We start from the raw sequence: 20,640 nt of genomic DNA on the forward strand, positions 1-20,640 counted from the left end.
GCAGCCTTGGGAGGCTCCTTGGGAAGCATATAGCTGCTACAAGAACAGCTATGAGCTCTTCATTTCACTTTTCTGCTATTTAACAGGTAATGTTTTACCTAAATCTCTTGATGAAACTGTTAAAAAGCAAAAAGTAGAGTGAAACATTTTCTCTAACATCCATTTTGAGAAAAAAACTAGGAATTAGTGCTGATACTGTGGGAGTTACAGAACTTCTCCTGGGAACGTATGGAAGTTTCTTTTCTTCTCCCTCAGCCCAGCAGGTCTTTCTGCCAGTATCTGCCTTGGGAGCTGTAGGGCAGGAACACATCAAAACCAGTGGCGTTGTAGAGTCAAAGAGAAGTCCTCTTTCTCAAATGACACAGCCAGAGCAGAAACAGTAGTTTTGGCTGGTACTTGCCTGTTAATCCAGACATCCATTTCTCTCACACTGACAAGACAGTAGGATAAATGTGCTCTTTGCTCAGGCGATGAAGCACTGAGAATCTGTTGTAGGTGTCTCAGCTGTTTTTCTGCAACTCTGACTGTATGGAGGACTGAGAAACAGGAATCCATTTAATTTGCATAAACTAACTGCCTTTTAGAAAGGCTTAGATTTTTTTCTCTCTGTTGTTTCTAATCAAAAAAACTACAAAAATACAGCAGTTTAACACTTAAAGTGTGTGAATGAGTGTCACTTACCAGGGATCAAGATTCTCAAAGGAGACAAGCCACTTTGCCTGCTGTCTTTCTGTCACAGCTTACTATTTAAAGTGTCATACTTGCATATCAAAAGGGCCTATGAGTCACGACAGTACTTCTGAATCACAAAAACAATCTTGCTTGTGCCATGGATGAAAAAATAGCTTAGCTGTGAATGCTAGCAGGTGGTGGATAATTAGATGCATGTGTGTATGTGAGTAGATGTCCGAAACTGAACTTTTACACTCCCAAGCAGAAGCCTGCTACTTGCTAGTTGCAACCGGCATGAGGGACAGTTGTAAATGTTGGTAACACCTGGTCTAAACATAGGTGGCACGTCCTGAATCCTCCAACTGATGAAGGGACATGAGACACCACTTAAGAGACAGATCTGCACCACTCAAGAGGCTGATATGCTGACCTGCTTCTGCACAGGGAAAGCTGAGGCCTGGAAAAGAGCAGCTGAAGATCCTGGCTGAAGGAAACATCCTGGAAGTGGGGGAAGATACTGGAGATCAGAGAGCTGAGTGGAGATGAATACCGGGGGATGCCCAGCATCCTTAGCCAGTAACACCCAAGAGAAGTAACTTCTAGCAGCATCAGAGCAGCAGCCTACATGACTTTCTGCCCATACTGGCTCAGCAGTGACCTCCTTGCTGGGGACAGAAGTTGAGAACTTGGGAGCCTAATACTGGGGTAAGTGAAGGAGTGAGTGCATGAAGAAACCTTAATCCAGCTGGCTCTTAAACAAATCCCAGTACCCAGATCCTTGATGGGTTGTCATTCAATCTGCCTCATCTGTGACAGCTTGACAGGTTGCTTCATACATTTTTAAAACTAATTTTGAAAGCATTTCAGAGCTGACATTTACTAACGTGTGCCAGCTGATGCATGTGGATGCTTTGGAGCGGAGATCCTACTGCTCTTTTTTGCAAGCATTGAAAGAAGTGATGAGAAAAAACAAAAACACAGAAAGCAATTACCCCAGTGCTTTTGGTTGCCTATTTTTTTTTTTTAAATAAGAATTTTCTGCTATAACAAAGTGGTAAAATTAAAAAAAAAAAAAAAAAAAAAAGTAATTCTGTTTTCAAAATACTGAAAATTCTGAAAAAACTTCACACTGAATGTTTAGCAAATGTATTTTATCAGATAAAACACAAGATGGGGTACCATAGACAGTCTGCTGTTGACCACCCCACCAACTCATATGAGAAAGCAGACAGATCTCTAGGCATACTATAAATGTGCAAGTACATTATTGTGTGTCTCTACTAGGATTGTGCTGATACCACTGCTTGGCTCTACACTATTTTTACCAGCCATTTGGAAGAAAATGCAAAGCTGTCATTGGTAAAATTTGCAAAAAGACATGGAGGTAGGGAGAGTAGTAAATAGCGAATACAGTTCTGTGATCTGGACAGCTCAACTGCATTGTGTCAAACAAACAGGACATATTTCAACAAAAATGAATATAAGGTGTATGCTTAGGAATAAAGAATGTAGGGTGTATTTATTCAGTAGCTAACTGTGCCATGGGATTGACTGTGATTGATAATCAATAGAATATGACTTCTCAGTGCAACAGCACAAGCAAAATGGCAAATATGTTGGTTTCAGATGTATAAATAGGGATGTTACATAACCTCTTCATTTGTCATGACTGCTTCTGGCATATCGTGTCCAGTTCTCAATGTCCATGAAAGACACTGAAATTAGACAAGATCCAGAAAAGATCCATAAGGAACATCTAAGGCTGTGAAAACAAGCTGTACAGTGAAAGAAAAAGAGCACAATCTATTTAGCTTGTGAAAGAGAGAGTGAAGGAATCTGCTTGATCTCAGTGAAAGCACAGCTTTCATAAGGGTTTCTTCTACTCAATATAAAAATATTTTGTGTCTCAAAATCCAAGGTGAACAAATTCACATTATAAATAAGGTGTCTTTTGTCTTTTTTTTTTTTTTTTCCAGGTAAGTTAGTTATCCATAAAAACAAATTGGCATATCTTATTAAAGGCCATAATGAATTCTCCATTACTGGCAAATTATGTATCAGGATCTTCCTAGAGATACACCCAAACATGCATAACCTCAGGCATAGCCAATGGTGCATATTACACAGATGATTAGACTACAGGATCTCAGTTGTCCTCCTTTATATAAATGTAGCTGGATGAAGGGAACAGCCATGGAATACATCACAGTTTAACAATCTCAGCTGTATTAATATAATATACATATATATATATGTAATATGATATATATAATAGATATTAATATCACTAATGTGAAAAATTGCAAAGCACTTTTTTTAAAAAAATTGGAATTTTACTTAAAGTTTCAAGGAAGTGTGAAGAAAACATCGTACAAACCATGGCAATCCTTGAATGCTGCAGGACAACAAACACATCTGAAAACAAACCTGAGTCTGATAGTATTCATAAGCAGCAGAAAGACTGCAGCATAAATAGGAGTCACATAAAAACAGAACTGAAAAAAGAGCTGTTAGCTATGATGCTAGTCAATAAATTGAGATGAAGAAATGAAGAATGACAATCATGATGAGACAATGTTCTTGGACGGTACTTGTCTGAAAATGAGAACTGATCCAATGCCTCTTACTACTAACACACAGCCTTGGCAACATGTGTCCATGTCACAGTGTTCTGCTTTATGGCAGTATGCTGTCTTTGTATGTGTTCATAATGCTCCAGTCAGTATAGCTTCTCTACGGCTTTTGCAGCACATTTCCAGCAGCACAATTTTGCCTTGCCATTCGTGTTGAGAGAATCCCTGTGATGCTTTTGTAAATTCTGTCAGAATTCCTTTCTGGAGGTGTCAACAACAGCATGGGATGTGTGACTGTGTTTCCCAGATGTCAACTTGAGATTCAAGAAAAATAGCACACTATAAAATTCTGAACAGTGTTATTACCTCTGGAAAAAAAGAGATTGTTTTTTTTCAGAAGCAGTCTGATACTTAGAATCACAGAAAGTCTGGAGTTTCTTTGACCTTTGAAGTTCATCTAATCCAACCCCCTGCCATAAGCAGGGACACATTCTATTAGATCCGGTTGCTCAAAGCCCCGTCCAACCTGACCTTGAACACTTCCAGGGAGGAGGCAGCCACAATTTTTATGGGCAACCTGTTCCAGTGTCTCACCAGGGAATTTCTTTCTTACATCCAATCTTAATCCACCCTCTTTCAGTTTAAAACTGTGACCCTTTGTTCTATCACTAAAGGCCTTGTAAAGGCCCTTTCTTTATCTTTCATATAATAAATAATTATATAAGATATATATAAGAAAGTATAAGTTATTGGAAGGCTGCAATAATGTCTCCCTTGGAGCTGTCTCTTCTCTAGGCTGAACAACCCCAGCTCTCTCATAGGAGAGTTGTTCCAACCCTCTGATAATTTTCATGGCCCTCCTCTGGACCTGCTCTAACAGTTCCATGTCTTCCTTGTGCTGGGGACCCCAGAACTGCATGCAGTACTCCAGCTAGAGTCTCACAAAAGCAGAATACAGGGTGAAAATCACCTCCCTTGACCTGCTGGTCACACTTCTTTTTATGGAGTCTAGCATATAATTGGCTTTCTGGGCTGCAAGAGCACATTGCTGATTCATATCTAATTTTTCATCTACCAGTATGCACAAGTCCTTCTCTGCAGGACTGCTCTCAGTCCATTCATCGCTCGGACTCTACTGATGCTGGTGATTGCCCTGACCCAGGTACAGGACTTAGCACTTGGCCTTGTTGATCTTCATGAGGTTCACATGGGCCCACTCCTCAAGCCTGTCAAGGTTCCTCTGGATAGCATCCCTTCCCTCAAGCATATCAGCTGCACCACTCAGACTGGTGTCATCTGCAAACTTGCTGAGGATGCACTCAGTCCCAGTTTATATGCCATTAATAAAGATACTGAAGAGTACCAGTTCCAGTCTATTTGGATACCGAGGCATTGATTGTAACTCTTTGGATAGAGTCATCCATCTAGTAGTCCATCCATCAAACACATCTCTCTCTAATTTAGCAACAAGGATGTTGTGTGGGATGGTGTCCTTAATGGCTTAAGGATCCCATCTTACTTACTGGTGTGATTCAAAGGGATAGAGGTTTGACTGTGTCTGTTGTGGTTCTAGGATTATATACCCATGCTGTGTTTACCAGCAATGGAGTTCATGCTGGTTGCTGGTCTTTATTTCTGACCAGATGTCCACACCTAATAAGCGATCCCCAGATGAGTATGTCTATAGCTGATAAGTGAAACTAGATTTCTGTAGAAACATCCCAGACTACCTAGTCTTTGCTAACAGAAACCTGGGCACATGTAAAGAGCAAACTACTGAAGGATCTTGCAGACACATTGCAGGTAGGGACCTCTATGTGGTTTCCTGCATGCAATGTCATCATGGGTTCCCCTGACCAAGAGAGAAACCATGCCAAGCACACAAGTGATGCACACTAGTGGACAGTGCATGACTCTAAATGTAGACACAAGACAAGTCTTCACCTAAAAAAAAAAAAAATCCCATCTGGGAAATTTGCATGTACAACACAGTAAATTGCTAACATAAACACATTTATTGGGTGCCAACATGGCACACACATGTAGTACTTTGAAGTTGTACCACTGAGTGTTTTAGAGTCAGCAAGCAAGATAAAACAGTAATTTTATGAGGGAAACTCACACTATTGAAAGCCTCCTGGAAAACACAAGCAAACATAAACAAAAACTGCGACTAAGGGATAAAGGAAAAATTAAGGCCCATCAACATCTATTCTTTTGCGGCCTTAGGAAATTATATTTTTTGACCTGTCCACATGGTCCCTACAGAGGATACTCACCAGTACTCTAGGTTATAGGGCTTCTTAGCCAGTAGGCAGCATCCCATAAAAACCTGTTAGGAAAAGGGTGAGGCTGGGAAGTGTTTATGAAACAATGAATATTTTGATCAACCTTTAAATGGTGAAAATTCCACTTTTTTCCATGCATTGTAAGTATTTGCCTTCTGGGGAGGTAAGGGGGCTTTCATCAGCTTCTCAGTTTGAACTTGGGTAAATAATAATGACACACACATCTACATAATGATTATCATTGATAAGTTCCTTCTTTTCTCTCCACCACTCTGGTCTTCCCAACCCTTCCCTCTCCCTCTTCTTCTCTAAGAGAAACTATTGAGAACTTGGAAATGTTGTATACCTCAAATAAGAGACTGCCATTTTTAGGCTTCTTAGATACCTGGTTTTGGATAGATAGAAGAAACTTTCTGTCAAGAGGTCATAGAAATAAATGCCTTTTTAATTCCAGGGGTGGTAATCTATAAAACTATGTACCTGTGAATAAATAAATTAGTTAATTTAGTTTACGCACATTACTATTACCACTGGAATTCAGTAAGGGAAATGTTTTTTAAATTCTCATAGTATATATGTTTTAATATCTTCTGGAATAAAGTGATGAAATAATAATACTGTGATATTACTTTTATATTTCTAGTAGACTTCCACCAACCCAATCACAAAACCTTTCACAATGGTTTTACTACTTGGCTGAACACTAGCACGCACAAAGAGGTCCTTCATACAGCTTAGAAATGCAACTACTGGTTAATACATTGCAATTATTAAGCTATTTTATAGGAGTAGGTTTCAATGCATGCATTATTAATTACTTTTGCAAGTTAGATTACTCATCATGGTTTGGAGTTCACAAATCACTTGAGTAGAAAATCAATCCCAGTATAAATGGAAGCACATTGGACAGCATAGCTCAACAGGATTATCAGTCACCACTGTCAGGTGAGGCTAAAGGAGGGAGAAGCAGTCATTTGCTCCTCTTTAAAGCAGAAAAAATGTTAATGTGTGGACAGCATTAAAAAGGAAATCAATAGTAACTGCTCACTTGAATTCCCTATGACTATTTTTGTCTACAAGTCTAAAGGGTTTTATCTTCTGCTAACAATGCAAAGGTGGATAAATGTCTAGTCACTGATATGTTGCAGTATATTATTTGGTTTTATGGATTTTGAGCTTGAAAATGAAACTAACAAGATAGTTTTTTGAAATAGTTAAGTACAGTGGTTTATGATGATCTTATGATTAGAAATCGATACCGTTTGTCACGATTTAACACCAGCAAGCAACTAGACACCATGCAGTCACTCATTCACTCCTTCCCTCTCCCAGTGGTAAGGGGAGGAGGATCAAAGAAAAGTAAAACTCATGGGTTGAGACAAGAACAGTTTAACTAAACTAAACTAAAATATATTAATAACAATAATAAAATAACAACAATAATAGCAATGAAAAGGACTATACAAAAAGAAAGAGAAATAAACCCCAAGAAAAGACAAGTGATGCCCAGTGAAATCATTTACCACCCACTGACTGATGCCCAAGCAGTGACCCACCCCAATAAGCCAACTCCCCCCAGTTTATACACTGAGAATGACATCCCATGTAATAGAATATCCCTTTGGCTACTCTGGGCCAGCTGTCCCAGCCAGCTTCTTGTATACCTGCTTGCTGGTGGAGGAAGAGAAACTGAAAAATCCTAATTTAGTATAAGTGCTATTTAGCAACAACTAAAACATCACTGTGTTACCAACAGTATTCTGACACTAAATCTAAAGCACAGCACTGTACCAGCTACTAGGAAGAAAATTAACTCTGTCCCAGCTGAAACCAGGACACTGTACTACTACGTGTGTTGCGTTCACCATGTAATGTAATTCCACAAAGTTTTCTCAGTGAAAGGGTTTAGGCAACTACACCAAGTCCTGGTTCAATTTGTTCCCTACGAGCCTCTGCTAACAACAGCAGACATCCTCGTTCTGCTCTATTCCTTCTTAGCACTAGCAGAGGTCAAGTCTAGCAAGTGTATTGATTCATCCTGTGTGTCTTGAAACTGAAAAGTCTGCTAACAACATCTTTTGGGATGTTTCACCCATTCATGCTTGTACTTCTAGTGAGAGGTGAGTTTTACTAATACTTCTGTAGTATTTCCTGGCTCTTCTTAAGAACTTCTCCAGCTTGGCAGTAAAAGAGAAAATCTTTGTCAGTGTTAAAACTAACATCAGACAACCTGAGCTCCAGGTAATTATGTTATGAGTGAAGAAGTAGGATGTACATTAAATTTTAATGATGGGATATTTTATGACAGTACTATGCCAGTACTGGCCCCTTTGGAGGCAGAACGCATCAGAAGGTAACTCCGGCTTCCCTTGGAGATATCTGAGCCTTGCCTCCCAAACCTTTGTAGACTTGGGAATCAAAGGTTGAAAGCTCTTTCTGGGACCTGCAGAATGCCCATGGTGGTAAGTGAGATGGAGCTTGTATGTATGGTCATTGATTCTTACTCTTGTTGAGTGGGATAATTTTCAGTTTTACATAGAGTTGGAAAACTGAATTATTGTAAACAGATGTTATGTTGATGATATAAATGTTTCAGGGAAAATTAGGTGCTTGAAGTAGCCTGTGCTGGATTAACTCTCGCTCCCAACTTAATTTCACACTCGAGATGATTAGGTATTTATCATGGTTCTCTTTCTTTTTATGAATAATTCCAAGTATTTGCTGAGTACTCAACTCTTTATTTTAGAGACAAAAGTAACTCAATAGCAGGTAAATCAATTATATTTTTTCTCTCTGCTGACTTAGTTGCTATGTTACAAATTGTATACAAGGTACATTTTGACCACAAAATGCAATAAGAACATTCACTTTTATATCAAAATAATAATTATTGTGCCCTGATGTTCAGGCTCTGCAGGCACTTAGCTCATCAGAGTTCTGATGATAGGAGCTTCTGTGTGGTGGCAGGTACTCCATCAATTATTTTTTAAAGCAGGGAGAGAAACAAGTTCATTTTCCTTATGTATCTCAGATGTTGCAGGATCAGCTTAGGTGATCTGAAACTTTGAAACAAGGCATTGAATTCTTGCTTTGTGTAGTACACCAAGTGAAGAAAAAGAACAGAAAGTGAAAGTGTTAATGAGAATGAAGACACTAATCGTGCTAAAATCTGTCCCCATGCTCCTGGGAGTACAATGACTGATTATTCTTCTAGTCCTGAAGCTGTTTGGCTTCAGGATTCAGACGAAAGACTCACTTCTATCAGTGACTAGAAGACAATGTTTTAGAAGAAAAAGTCTGCAAAGCTACTGGATGGTAAGACAGACCATTTTTTTTGAACAGCAGTAGATCAAAGTACAGTGATTATGTATTTTATTGTAAAGGTGTTTATCCAGGTACGATGATTTCAAGGAGTTTCTAAAGCTAAAATGAGTTTAAAAATGTTATTCAAACAAAACACTGTGTAATTTGTAAGAAGCTAAATTGCTTTCTCTAGACCCTCAATTGTTTTTTAAAAAAGAGCAAGTTATTCCATTTACTCTTTAATTAGTAGTTAACAGTTACAACAGAGCATTACATTTCTATCCAAGGAGGTAAAGTGCCTAGCCCAGTGTATCCCAGCAAACCTAAACATGCATCCGTGTAATTCTTTTATAGTATCTTGGAAGAATGACTCAGTTTTTCACAGCTGGCTAAGGTCTCATCTTGAGCCATGCCAATATCTAGAATATACATGTGTAACCATTGCAAACTGATAATCAAAGAAAGTTTGGGAGGAGGGAAGAGTGTTAACCATTCTTCCACTAGCTCTCTTCAGGGGCTTCCATGCTCTACCACATGAGAGCTGGAAAAAGCAGAAGAGAACTCTTGTTCTTTTAACAGTGAAATTACCCAACTTCAGAGTATTTGGAACCTATTTATGGCAATAAATTTATCACTAACTGTGTTTGTTATTGACATTTCTCCCTAAAAGTGCTAAAGGAAGAAACTGTCAGTGGTTTTGTTTTCTTCTCATCCATAAATACAGGCTGGATTAAATCTCACTGAAATCACCAAAGTAAGTATCACCCTTTATGTAAGAGTAGCTAGAGGAAATCCACGAGATTCTTAATGGAAAACCAGGGTTGAAGCAGGCTTAGGTTCTCAGGAGCAGCCCACATCCCCACCAAATGCAAGCAGAGGGTTTCTCAGGAACAGTGAGCTCTGCTGAATATTACTTTGGACTGTAGTGTGTCTGGGCAGCAGCCAGCACAAGAGCTCAGGATTTCAAGCCAAAAGCTGTGTATAGCCTGATGTATGTGAAGCACACAGATACACAGGGCACCATACCGGAGAGGACAGCATACAGTGGGAACCAGCTACCTTGGAAAATCAGGCTAGCTGCTGCCACGAGGGCAGAGGCGAGTTGTATGGAGCTATTGCTGGGGCTAATTATTTTCACTCCTTTGTTCATAGAGGAGCAAGTGAGTTTACCTCTGCAGGGCTTGGTCTCTGTTCACCCTATTTCTCAGCCCTGCTCCCTCTACCTTTTGTTGTTCAGTGGCAAAATCAGCCTCTCTGTCACTCCTTATCCTTCATAGAGCGAAAGATAATTTTCCTCACCTGGGATCACAGCTTGGAATATTGCTCATTTCAGCTGCAGCCTTAATAAACACAGCAGTACCAACCTGAGAAACACCTTTGAAAGAGGGTTTTTGCAAGTGCTAATTTAAAAGACTTTTGGTGATATTTTTAAAAATTTATTACTCTGCTGTCCAAGGAAGCAGGAACTATTACCTGCTCGTTCGTCAGTAGACAAACTGAATTGCATGAAGGATTCTCATGACTGTTTCTTCTCCAAACCAGATTAACCTGCAAGACCAATTTGTGTTTTGTTTGCTAGCTTCTCATGTCAAAGAGATTAGAAATACAATAGAAAACTGCCATGTGTCTTAAAAAATCCGTGTTATCTCATTGCAAATCTTAGACTACAAGACCTCTCACAAGAAATTAACAACTCGCATTAAGAGTCCCTTTCACATGTCCATTTAATTTTGGATGCTCTTTGTGGCCTGACCAAGCTGACAGCAAAGTCCAGGTAAGATCATTTAGTTGGCATCAGTAAGTCCACTATTTTTTAGACTTGTTTCACAGCAATCTAAAGCATTCTTATGCAAAGAAATCAAGATAAAGGCTTGTGATTTGTCCATAGCAGAAAAAAAAGAAATTTATTCTGTGCTTTCCCACTGTGTCTTTCTCTCCTCCCACCATTGATCTGGAGATCTTGTAGAAAAGATAATATGCTATGCATTTTTATAGCGTCAGCACAGTTGGAAGTGCAAAGGTCTTTTAATGATAAACTATGAACTTCGCAATCCAGCTTTGAGAATGACTATGTCAGTGCCCTGGGTACCAAGTTCATTTGTCACTTGATGAAGAAAGGTGTCTTCAGATGGAAATTCAGAGAATACTCATGGTGTTATCCTTGGTGTACATCATTCTGGCCCCATGAAGTCCTATCCCAATATTCTCACTAGTGATCCTCCTGGCATGTGTTCATGGTGTACTTTGACTTAGGAGCAGAAAACATGGTCCTGGGAGTGCAGGTTTTCTGGGTTAACAAAATTAATTTTTCTCTACCTTTAATTTTCCTGATGCTGTTTTTGCTTTTTCTGTACACCGCCTACGCTGAATGAGGCATTTGGCTGTTTTCTCCTGGTAGTTCCGATATCTCAGCTGGCATCTATTTTCTATTCCTATATCCTACTAATGTGCAAACACAGGCTGAGGACTAAGGAGACAGATTAATCTTGGAGCACTGAGTACAACAGAAGAGGTGAAACGAAGCAGTAACTGTTGCCTCAAAATTAATGGTTACAGTTTATAATATTTTAAAATTACAGCATGTTTTCTAGTGCTCCAGGCACAGAACAACAGGTTACCAGCTTTTGACAGCTTGTTGCGGTGCAAACTGACAAACTCAAGCTGTAAACTAAACTTTAGAAAGAGGCTACGACCTAGAGGTTGGTTGCAAAAGTTAGTTGCCGGACACTCGCCAACCAGACACGTCGGGGGATCTCTCACCACTTCTCAGAAAGTAACTGGGACCCCAAAACCCACTCGGCTTCGTTCTAGGCTTGAGCGCCTCTTACATGGCCAGCGGGGGGGCCGGGGGGGTGTGGGGCTGACGGTTTGGGGCGGAGGGCGCCCCGCGGAGCTCTCTGCCGCCACACGGCCGTCCGCGGTAACCTCCCGCCTCCCGCGGGAAGGGGAACGGGAAAGGGGCGGCCCGCCCTCCCGCCCTCCCTCCGCCGAAACCACTCCCCGAAGAGAAAAAGTCACCAAGGGGTGGGGAAATGGTGACAGCTCCAGGAAGCCGGCGGCGGCAGCGGGAGACACGGAGGGGCGGCAGCCCGCTAGCTAGCAGGTCCCAGCCGCCTCCGCCGCGGCGAACCGAGCCCCGCCGGCGGCCGCCAGCCCGCCGGCCGCCGCTGCCATGGGCTCCCCGCAGCGCCCTCCGCTCGCCCACGTCTTCAGGGGCACCTTCGTGCACTCCGGCCCCTCCGCGCCCATGGAGATCCTCCACAGACACCTGCTGGGGGTGGACGAGAGCGGGACGGTGAGCGCGGGCGGCGGGGGAAGGGAGGGTCGTTGTGGGGCCGGCCGGTCCGGGCGGCCGGGGGAGGCGCGGGGAGATCCCGCCGTCCCGTCCCGACCCGAGCAGACCCGGCCCGCGCCGCGCCGCCGGGCGGTGATCTGGGGCTGTCCCGCGGTCCCCAGTGCCCCCCCGGCTCGGGGTGAAAAGGAGCCTTTCGGTCCCGAGTCCCGGTCCGGGGGTGGAGAGGGGCAGCGCCGCCTCCACCCGTCTGTAGGGGGAAAAGGAAGATTATTGCACTCGACGTACTCGGTGTCTGTCGGGAAGAAAAAACAGCCGCCGAGAAGGGATTTCATGCTTGCAGGTGAGGGAGGTAACTGGGGTGGCATGTATATCTCCTTAGCACAAGCCTTCAGGGAGCCTATATCTGGTTTTGAAGCGTGCTAAACGGTTACAAAACAGCAGCGCACCTGGACCAGGCACTATTCTTCCAAATGCTCTCAGTTTTCTTTTAGTTTCACAAAGGGGGTTTTCATTCTCAAAGTAGCAAAATAACGATTGTGATTAATTGCAGTCTACCCACTCGTGCACAGCCTTCTGAGTAAGGGCTTTTCTTTTCTTGTCACAAGAGAAAACATGGCATATACCCATGAAGACTTAGGAAGGCGATGACGTTGGGCATGTTAGTGTTACAAGCCAAGTAACCAAGTTCAAAACAAGCATTGCGCTTACTGACAGTGCAGCATCGAATCTGGCTGGGAAACTATGTCTTTCCTTTAACAGTATTACAGGTGAAACTCAGTTTCACAGTGCACATTGTGTAGGTAAACTGGTAATTTCTTCTAGACTCAATAACATATATAGGTACCCTATATATAATAAAGCAAACTATTTTTCTTTCTTGCTGCTAAATAACAGACTTCAGTAGCTCTTGAAATCTGTGCAAAGCACACTTTGAGCCCTTACACTGTTTATTTTCTCTGTTCATACAAGTCTGTGAGGGCCTGTTTCAAGACAACCAACCCTCTTACAGCTCTTGGGGAGTCTGGTGTAAGGTGTAGCAAGGTCTATTGAGAAGCTGTATTTTGATGTACGGGAGGGGAATAAAGACTTACATAACTATGCATTGTCTGGTGTCAGCTAAAAATAATAGGTCTGAATGAAAAATGGTTTGGTTTGTGTAACTCAGGTGCAGGAGGCAAAAACTCATATCCCATCCTGCTCTCTCTAAATGGCAGTTTCCAGAAAAAGGTCCCCACTTGGTATCCTTAGGAAATCAAGACCTTTAAGTGATTTTGTTGGAAAATAGGTACCTTAATACACTATACCTCGGGATTTGTGCTCTCAGTCACTCTCTTCCCTTTTCCCGGTGAACAAGGATTCATTGGATATTGTTTTCCTTGCATAAATTGGCACATTCCCATGCAGTTGTTTCTTTTAAAAAAAATTTCTCTAGTAAACACTGTTGTCCGAAAAGAAAATTCCCACCAGAGTACAGTAACAAGGACTCTCATTTTCTTTTCTTTTTAATACAAATTCTTGGCATTTTACTATTTCAGTGTCTGATACAGTGAGTTTTGGTACTCTTCAGCCTGTTACTCATAATTTAACCTCATGCAGAACTAACACTGGAATCACAAAATAGCTGGCTTTTCAAGAAGGACATGGTGGTTAGAAAATGGCTTACATTTATTGTCCAAATTTACACCAAAACTGTTTCGGCATTACTCCCAAAGAAGTAAGTTTAACTGAATAGGTTCTTCTTTTGCCTCATGTTGCTGACTCCATCATGGAATAATCTTGCACAGTCTCTGACAGGGTGAACAGATGAGCTTTTGTGAACAGCAATGTCCTGTCCTCCAAGGGACAGGAGCATACAACCAGCGCCACAGAAACACTGCCCAGACCCCCACTGCAGGTGAGGATACTTGGCTGGTAAAGGCCACAGATGACATGTCAGCTCCCTGTGCTTTGCCTTTAGATGAAAATTGAGCTTTATCAAAAAAACTGCTGCTGTCAGGTATGAAGACGCAAGTTATCATTAAGTTAGCAAAACAAGGGCTGTGTTTAACTGAGTGGTTTGCAGAGCAGTGTGGTGCTTGAGGAATGGCAAATAGAAAGAGTAGTATTCCTCAGAGTAAAGAAAGTGGAGACAGTTGTGAAATGTGAGTTACGATTGAAGTGTTGGTGCAGTTAGCTTAGCTGTGTAGAATACTAATAGAAGCTAAAAGCTCCTGTTGAAGGCTTGAAAAGAGCAAGAGTTGTGGAATAAGAATTAATATTATTAAGTACTGCCAAACATAAGTGTTTGAATTAAGCCAGCTGGGATAGCAAGTGACGTGTGTTAGCTGTACAAGGAGGAACGTACCAAGGCACCAACATCCATCTGGAGTTCATTGCTTAACTTTTCTTAGCAGGTTGAGCTGTTTGTTCAGGAGCTGGGTCTAGTAAGTGCTCCGGTCTCTCATCTAGCTTCACATTCTGGTTTTGGGAACTAGGCAAGCAACAGACATCATGTCTCTAATTGTAAAAGGCAGCTAATCATTGTGGGAACAGTGAGGAAAGAGAAGTATGTGTCAGGGGAAGGAAGGATGGACCCCTTACTCATGTTCATCTATGCATGTCACAGCCAGAAACAACACAGGCATGGTTGGATCAGAAAAACGTGTGTTCCTTCAGCCAGTGTCATTCACTTCCCCTTCTTTTGGTAGCAAAGTTACTTGCACTGTGGTGCATGGAGGCAGTCAGGGTTGACCAAATCAGAGTTGATGAGTAGTTTAGTGGACCAGCTATGCATTGATGGAGGAGCTTTGGGTATCTCTTGGAATAGGCATGAGGGTAGGGAGGTCTCAGCTGCTCATCTTTGGGTCCTGTAGAGCCATCACATGGGTCCCACATCAGAATTGATCAAAGTGTTTGGGCATTGGTGTTAGCAGCTGTTGGTCTTGTTTTTTGTGATACACCTTTCCCAAAGTGCTGGTTATTGTCCTTGGCTTCCTTCTTTACAAGCCGAAGGTCTTAGCCTTGCTTGTGCACATCTCTTGACTCTGTAGTGACTCTGCCATAGAGTTTTTTCTTGCAGTATTGAAGTCCAGAACTAATTTAAAGGATCAGTGTACCATGTTGGTTACCTTAATATACAAGCAAATATTCAAGCAAATATCCAAACGTGGGAACTCAGAGACCTTAAAGCATTCAGTGTTAGAAAGCTGGCCAGAGCAAATGCATCCTAAAGCAATGGGGAACATCTCTTGGGTGACCAAGGAGTTCTGTTGGGAAGTCTGAAAAGACTATATAGATATTTTGCTGACTCATCCATAGCGACATTTGACAATAATGGACCAGGTGTCAGGTTTAGGGTTGATTTCATGTGTCCATCTCCCTTGAAACATATTTGTTTCATCCTTCCATGATTTAAGTGTTTTATTTATCTGCACCCTAAGAGAATATAATAGCCACTTCTTTTCCATGGCAACGCCTGTTTCCAGAATTTGCCATCTGGTGTTTCATGTTTCTTGCTTTCCTTCTTTTTTTTTTTTTTTTTTTTTTTTTTTTTTCAGCAGCTCTAACATTACTCATTCTGCATCCATTTTGACTTCAGCATCTGAGTCACATTTTCTTTATTGCTCATCAGAAATGTTACTAGGTCTGTGTTCTAAGCCCTCTGCAGATACACAGATATATAGCTAATTAAGCTGCCTATATTCCTTTTCAGAAGGATAGAGATGCTGCTTCATGTGAAGTATTAATGTACTACAGTATTTTTGCAATTTTTGCTAGTGTGGTATTTATTCATATGGTATGATTTTAAGAGGTTTTTTTTTCTGATTAAGAATTTAAAACATCTGCTCTTTAGACAGTGTAAATCATAGAAGCCATATGTGCATTTGAAATACTAGGTACCCAAAAACTTCTTGTCTACAGTTTAGCAGCCTCTGCTTACTTTTCTTTATAGAAAAAATAGAAAATGCAAAAGTTAATGTCATACACATAAAAAAATAGGCATGCAAATAAATGCTAAACCGTGCTTTTTTGGTCCTCTTGATCTTCCTTCTAAGTTCCTTCCTATTGCCTTTTTACACTATTTGATCTTGCCCTTGCATGTTTTTTTGATTGCTGCCTTAGAAACTGCTGTCATGAGGGTGATACAGGCCCTCAGTGTGAGACTCTTCACAGGAGCAGAAAGATGCTGATAGCAGTAAGAGTATTCCCTTGAACTTAGAGGAATGAGCTCCGATACTAAGGGAGTTAGAACACCATGAGTTGATTTCTGGCAGAAACTGGATTTACACAAGAATTCCTTGATCAAATGTTAGATGCACCAATCAGGAATGACTTGCCACTCACAAACCAAGAAAACCTGCCTTGTAATATCTCAGTTAACGATAGCCTTTGCTGCGGTGATCACAGTATTGTGGAGTTTGGGAATCCTGCTGAGCGTGCTGAAGGTTAGTTCTAAGACAAAACCTTTAGGTTTTAGAAGAACAAACTTCATCTCACTCAGAGCTCAGCTGGGAGGGACTCCGTGGGAAGCTTCCTTGGAGGATTTCAGGAATGATCTCCTGAAAGCACAAGGACAGTTCATCCCCTTTAAAGGTAAGGGAAGCAGGTGGAACAAGACACCCCCTTAGCTTGACTGCAAGCTTCTGAGTCTGCACAGAATCAAAGGAGAAGCGTACAAAGGATGGAAAAGCAGACAAACACCCGTTGAGAACTACAAGGGCATCGCCAGGGCATACAGAGATGCAGTTAGAAAAGCAAAAGCACAGTTTGAATTGAAATTGGCCACGGATGTCAAAAACTACAAGAACGGGTTCTTCAGGTGCATAAACAACAAGCAGAAACGTAAGGAAAATACTGGCTCATTGTTAAGCAGGAGAGGTGAATTAGTCACCAACAATGCTGAAAAGGCAGTGGTTCTCAACACTTCATTCACCTCTGTCTTTACCAGCACTGTTGGGCCCCAGGCCTTGAGAGCAAAAATCCAGGCTGATGCAGACACAGACCCACCGTCAGTGAAGAAAGAGTTGGTATATGAACTATTACAGGAGCTTGACCCTACAAATTGACAGACCCTAACAATATCCACCTGGAGGTGTTAGGGGAGCTGACTGGTGTCCATTGTGAGGCGGCTCTCCATAATCTTTGAGAAGTCATGGAGATCTGGGAACAGCCCAGAAGACTGGAAGAAGGCTGATGTCATCCCCATCTACAAGAACAGCTTTAAGGAGGATCCTGGAAATTATAGGCCAATCAGTTTTACTTTAGTCCCTAGGAAAGTTACAGAATGAATCCTCCCAGGGGCTGTCACAAGTCAAATGAAGCATGGGATTTGAAAAAGCCAGCACAGATTCACCAAGGGCAAATCATGCCTGACAAGCCTGATTGCATTCTACAATGAAGTAACCTGCTTGGTTGATAGGCGAGTGGTGGACATTGTCTACATGGATTTCTCCAAAGATTTCAATACGGTTTCCCACAGCCTCCTCCAGAGAAACTTATGTTATGGACTAGACAAGCGGTCTGTGTGGTGGGTTGGGAACTGGCTGACAGGCCGTACCCAGAGGGTGGTGGGCAATAGCTTCCTTTCAAACTGGTAACCTGTCACAAATGGGGTCCCCCAGAGATCAATATTGGGCCCAATGCTGTTTAATATCTTCATAATGCTCTGGATGGTGGGATCAAGCATACCCTGATTAAGTTTTCCAATGATACAAAATTGGACGGGGAATTGGACAGTTTGGAAGGGAAAACCACCCTGCAGGAACACCTGGATAGGCTAGAAGAGAGGAGTAGTAAGAACCTTATGAAGTTCAACAAAGTCAAATGTAAGGTTTTGCACCTGGGAAAACAGAATCCAGGAGTGCGGCACAGGCTGGGATCTACCTGGCTAGGGAGCAGCTCTGTGGAAAAGGACGGGGGTTGCTGGTAGACAACAAGCTCAATATGAGTGAACAGTGTGCTGCAGCGGCAAAGCAAGCCAACGGGATGCTGGGTTGCATCAACCAGAGCATCACCAGCAGAGATAAAGAAGTCATTATCCCCCTCTACTCAGTGCTTGTCAGGCCACACCTAGAATACTGTGTTCAGTTTGGTCCCCACTATACAAAAAAGATGTGGACAGGCTGGAGAGGGTCCAGAGAAGGGCTGCAGAGATGACTGAAGAACTGGGAAGCCTGCCATGTGAGGAAAGGGTGAGAGAACTGGGTTAGTTCAGGCTTGAGAAGAGAAGGCTTAGGGGACACCTTATCACCATGTTCCAGTTTTTAAAGGGCGGCTACAAAGAAGATGAAGACTCCCTTTTTATAAGGAGTCACATGGAAAAGAAGAGGGTTAATGGGTACAAGTTACTCCTAGGAAGATTCCGATTGGACAGAAGAGGAAAATTTTTCAGATTGAGAACAATCAGCCATTGGAATAATCTCCCCAGGGAAGTGGTGGATTCCCCAACACTGGACACTTTTAACATTCAGCTGGACAAGATGCTGGACCATCATGTTTAGACCATGTTTTTGCCAAGAAAGGTTGGACCAGATGTTCCTTGAAGTCCCTTCCAACCTGGTATTCTATGATTCCTGAAAGCCTAGGATAGACAGTCTTTGGCTTGGGGAGGCAGCAAGGTTCTCTACTCTGTCAAATGTTGTGGAAACCTAGAACCTCCTTGGAGCCTGTAGCAGGCACTGCAGTTCCTAGGCTCCCTGCTCTTTGTTTCTTGGAGAGTTGTCTTGCCTGTTATTGCCAGATCAGAGAATTAAAGAGTTGAGAGTTGCTAAAATTCCGATTTGGCAACAGAAACTCAGCATCAGTAGAGTTGATGTCCTCTAGGAGTCAAATGGAGCTGAGTTAGGTTCTAGATTTTTTGAAATAAACAGAGATCTTAGGCATGCTTTTAGTCTGTTCTGGAAAAATGAAAAGATCAACTGCATTTTTTTCCCTCAGTTTCTTTTCTCTTCCTAAGCATTTAAAAAAACCCCAACCCAAACCAACATTAGCGATGCGAGCAGAAAATTAGAAAACAGTTATTTCTGTGCCAGTCAGTTCTAGGCAAAGCAATTAATTTGACCCATCTGGTTTTGAATACTGTAATTGCATTCCTGTAAGACTGTTACACACTTCCACAATAAATAACCATACTGCTAGCATGGTGGCATGTTACAAGAATGCTAGCGGACACTGAAGTCTGTGTGGTTCTGCCTGTGTATTTCTTGAGGATGAATTAATTGTCTTCTTACAAATTACGAAGTGGGTGCAGCTATTCACTGGATTGTGAGCAGGTATTTCAAAATCATGCTTGGAATAACAAGTATTTCGGTGCAAACCCATAATCTTTGTAATAAGTGTGTAAAATCTGTTTTAAGATATGACTTGCTTTGCCTTTATGTGAAGATGATGTGGGATACAGGTTTAAAGTATCTAACTATGTTTTCTTTCTTTTAGATTGTGTTTTTGGAACAAACTGATCAGCAAGAGCAACTGTCTAAGAAGTGGGGGTTCAAAAAGTCTGACATAAGAGAACTGAGTAACCAGTATGTGTTTTGTTTAATTTCAGCAAATATAGTTTATTCTCTAAGTAATGCAAGTGTCTGTGAATGCATTTTTTTGGGGAGCACATCTCCCTTTCAGGTGCAAAACTCCCTTTCAGCTCTGTGAGAGCTCTTAACCCAAGAGCTGCCTGTGTCCTGGATGAGGCATGGAGGGTGGACGGTCTGTGTGCCTTTTCATTCCTTCGTTTGGGACTACAGCTGTGACTCAGTGGTGCTGGCTGATTTACACTGCACAGAACCAAATACTGTATTTAGCTTTCGTACATGACCTGTGCTTACAGAATTAAATGATGTTCTTTCTTGAGATTACATTTTATATCTGTTTTGTTATCAGCAGTCTGTGCCTAACTAGCTTGAAACTCTAGACTTAATAAATGTTTGTAACACTAACACTGCAGATATAAAACTCATTTGCTTGGGCTTTGACACTCCTAAACTGATAAAATTAGAATATTTAAACCTTCTAAATGCAGAGCCTTGGATTTCTAACTATATTGCGGCTGGAACATTCTTTTTTCTTCACCTTTCTGAAGTTAAATAGTTTTGGATTGCACCTGCTATGCTTTGCATGTAGTAGCACAACTGTGAATGACTTGTGGCTTGGAATCTAGAGCTGCAGCATTGTTTTAATGTTCAGTTGTTAAAAAATCTGTATGCTTTGTTGGAAGGCTAATCATACAGTATACGTAAGTCATCCGATGTTTTCTTCACTTGAAATAGCCTGTGGAAAATGGAAGGTGCTAGGAGTATGGATCAGGTTGAGAAAGATCTTTCAGCATTTCTAGCATGCAGGAAAACAGGAAGAAGGGGAACTACAAAGAGATGAAATCACTGTTCATTCAGTAGTCAGGGAGAAGTGGAGTGAGAGAAATTTTATAATGTATGGAGTTCCAGCACAAACCTGTAATAAAATTATTACAAAATAATTATAGCAACTTCCTGGTAATGTTGATATATTCATCCCTGTGATTGCATGAACACTACATGAC

The 20,640-nt window shown here is 41.6% G+C and overlaps 1 protein-coding gene across 1 annotated transcript in view; it reads left to right on the plus strand.

Moving 5' to 3' along the window:
• Window positions 1-11,906: 11,906 nt before the first annotated feature.
• The window catches only part of GDA (guanine deaminase), a 31,082-nt gene continuing 22,348 nt past the window's right edge, over window positions 11,907-20,640 (plus strand). The window contains exons 1-2 of the mRNA XM_074932251.1: window positions 11,907-12,131; window positions 19,545-19,633. Of these exons, the coding sequence (XP_074788352.1) occupies window positions 12,009-12,131; window positions 19,545-19,633 (212 nt within the window). The 5' untranslated portion in view covers window positions 11,907-12,008. The remainder of the gene's footprint in view (window positions 12,132-19,544; window positions 19,634-20,640) is intronic.

Source organism: Athene noctua, chromosome Z (assembly GCF_965140245.1).
Source record: "Athene noctua chromosome Z, bAthNoc1.hap1.1, whole genome shotgun sequence".
Lineage (NCBI taxonomy): Eukaryota > Metazoa > Chordata > Aves > Strigiformes > Strigidae > Athene > Athene noctua.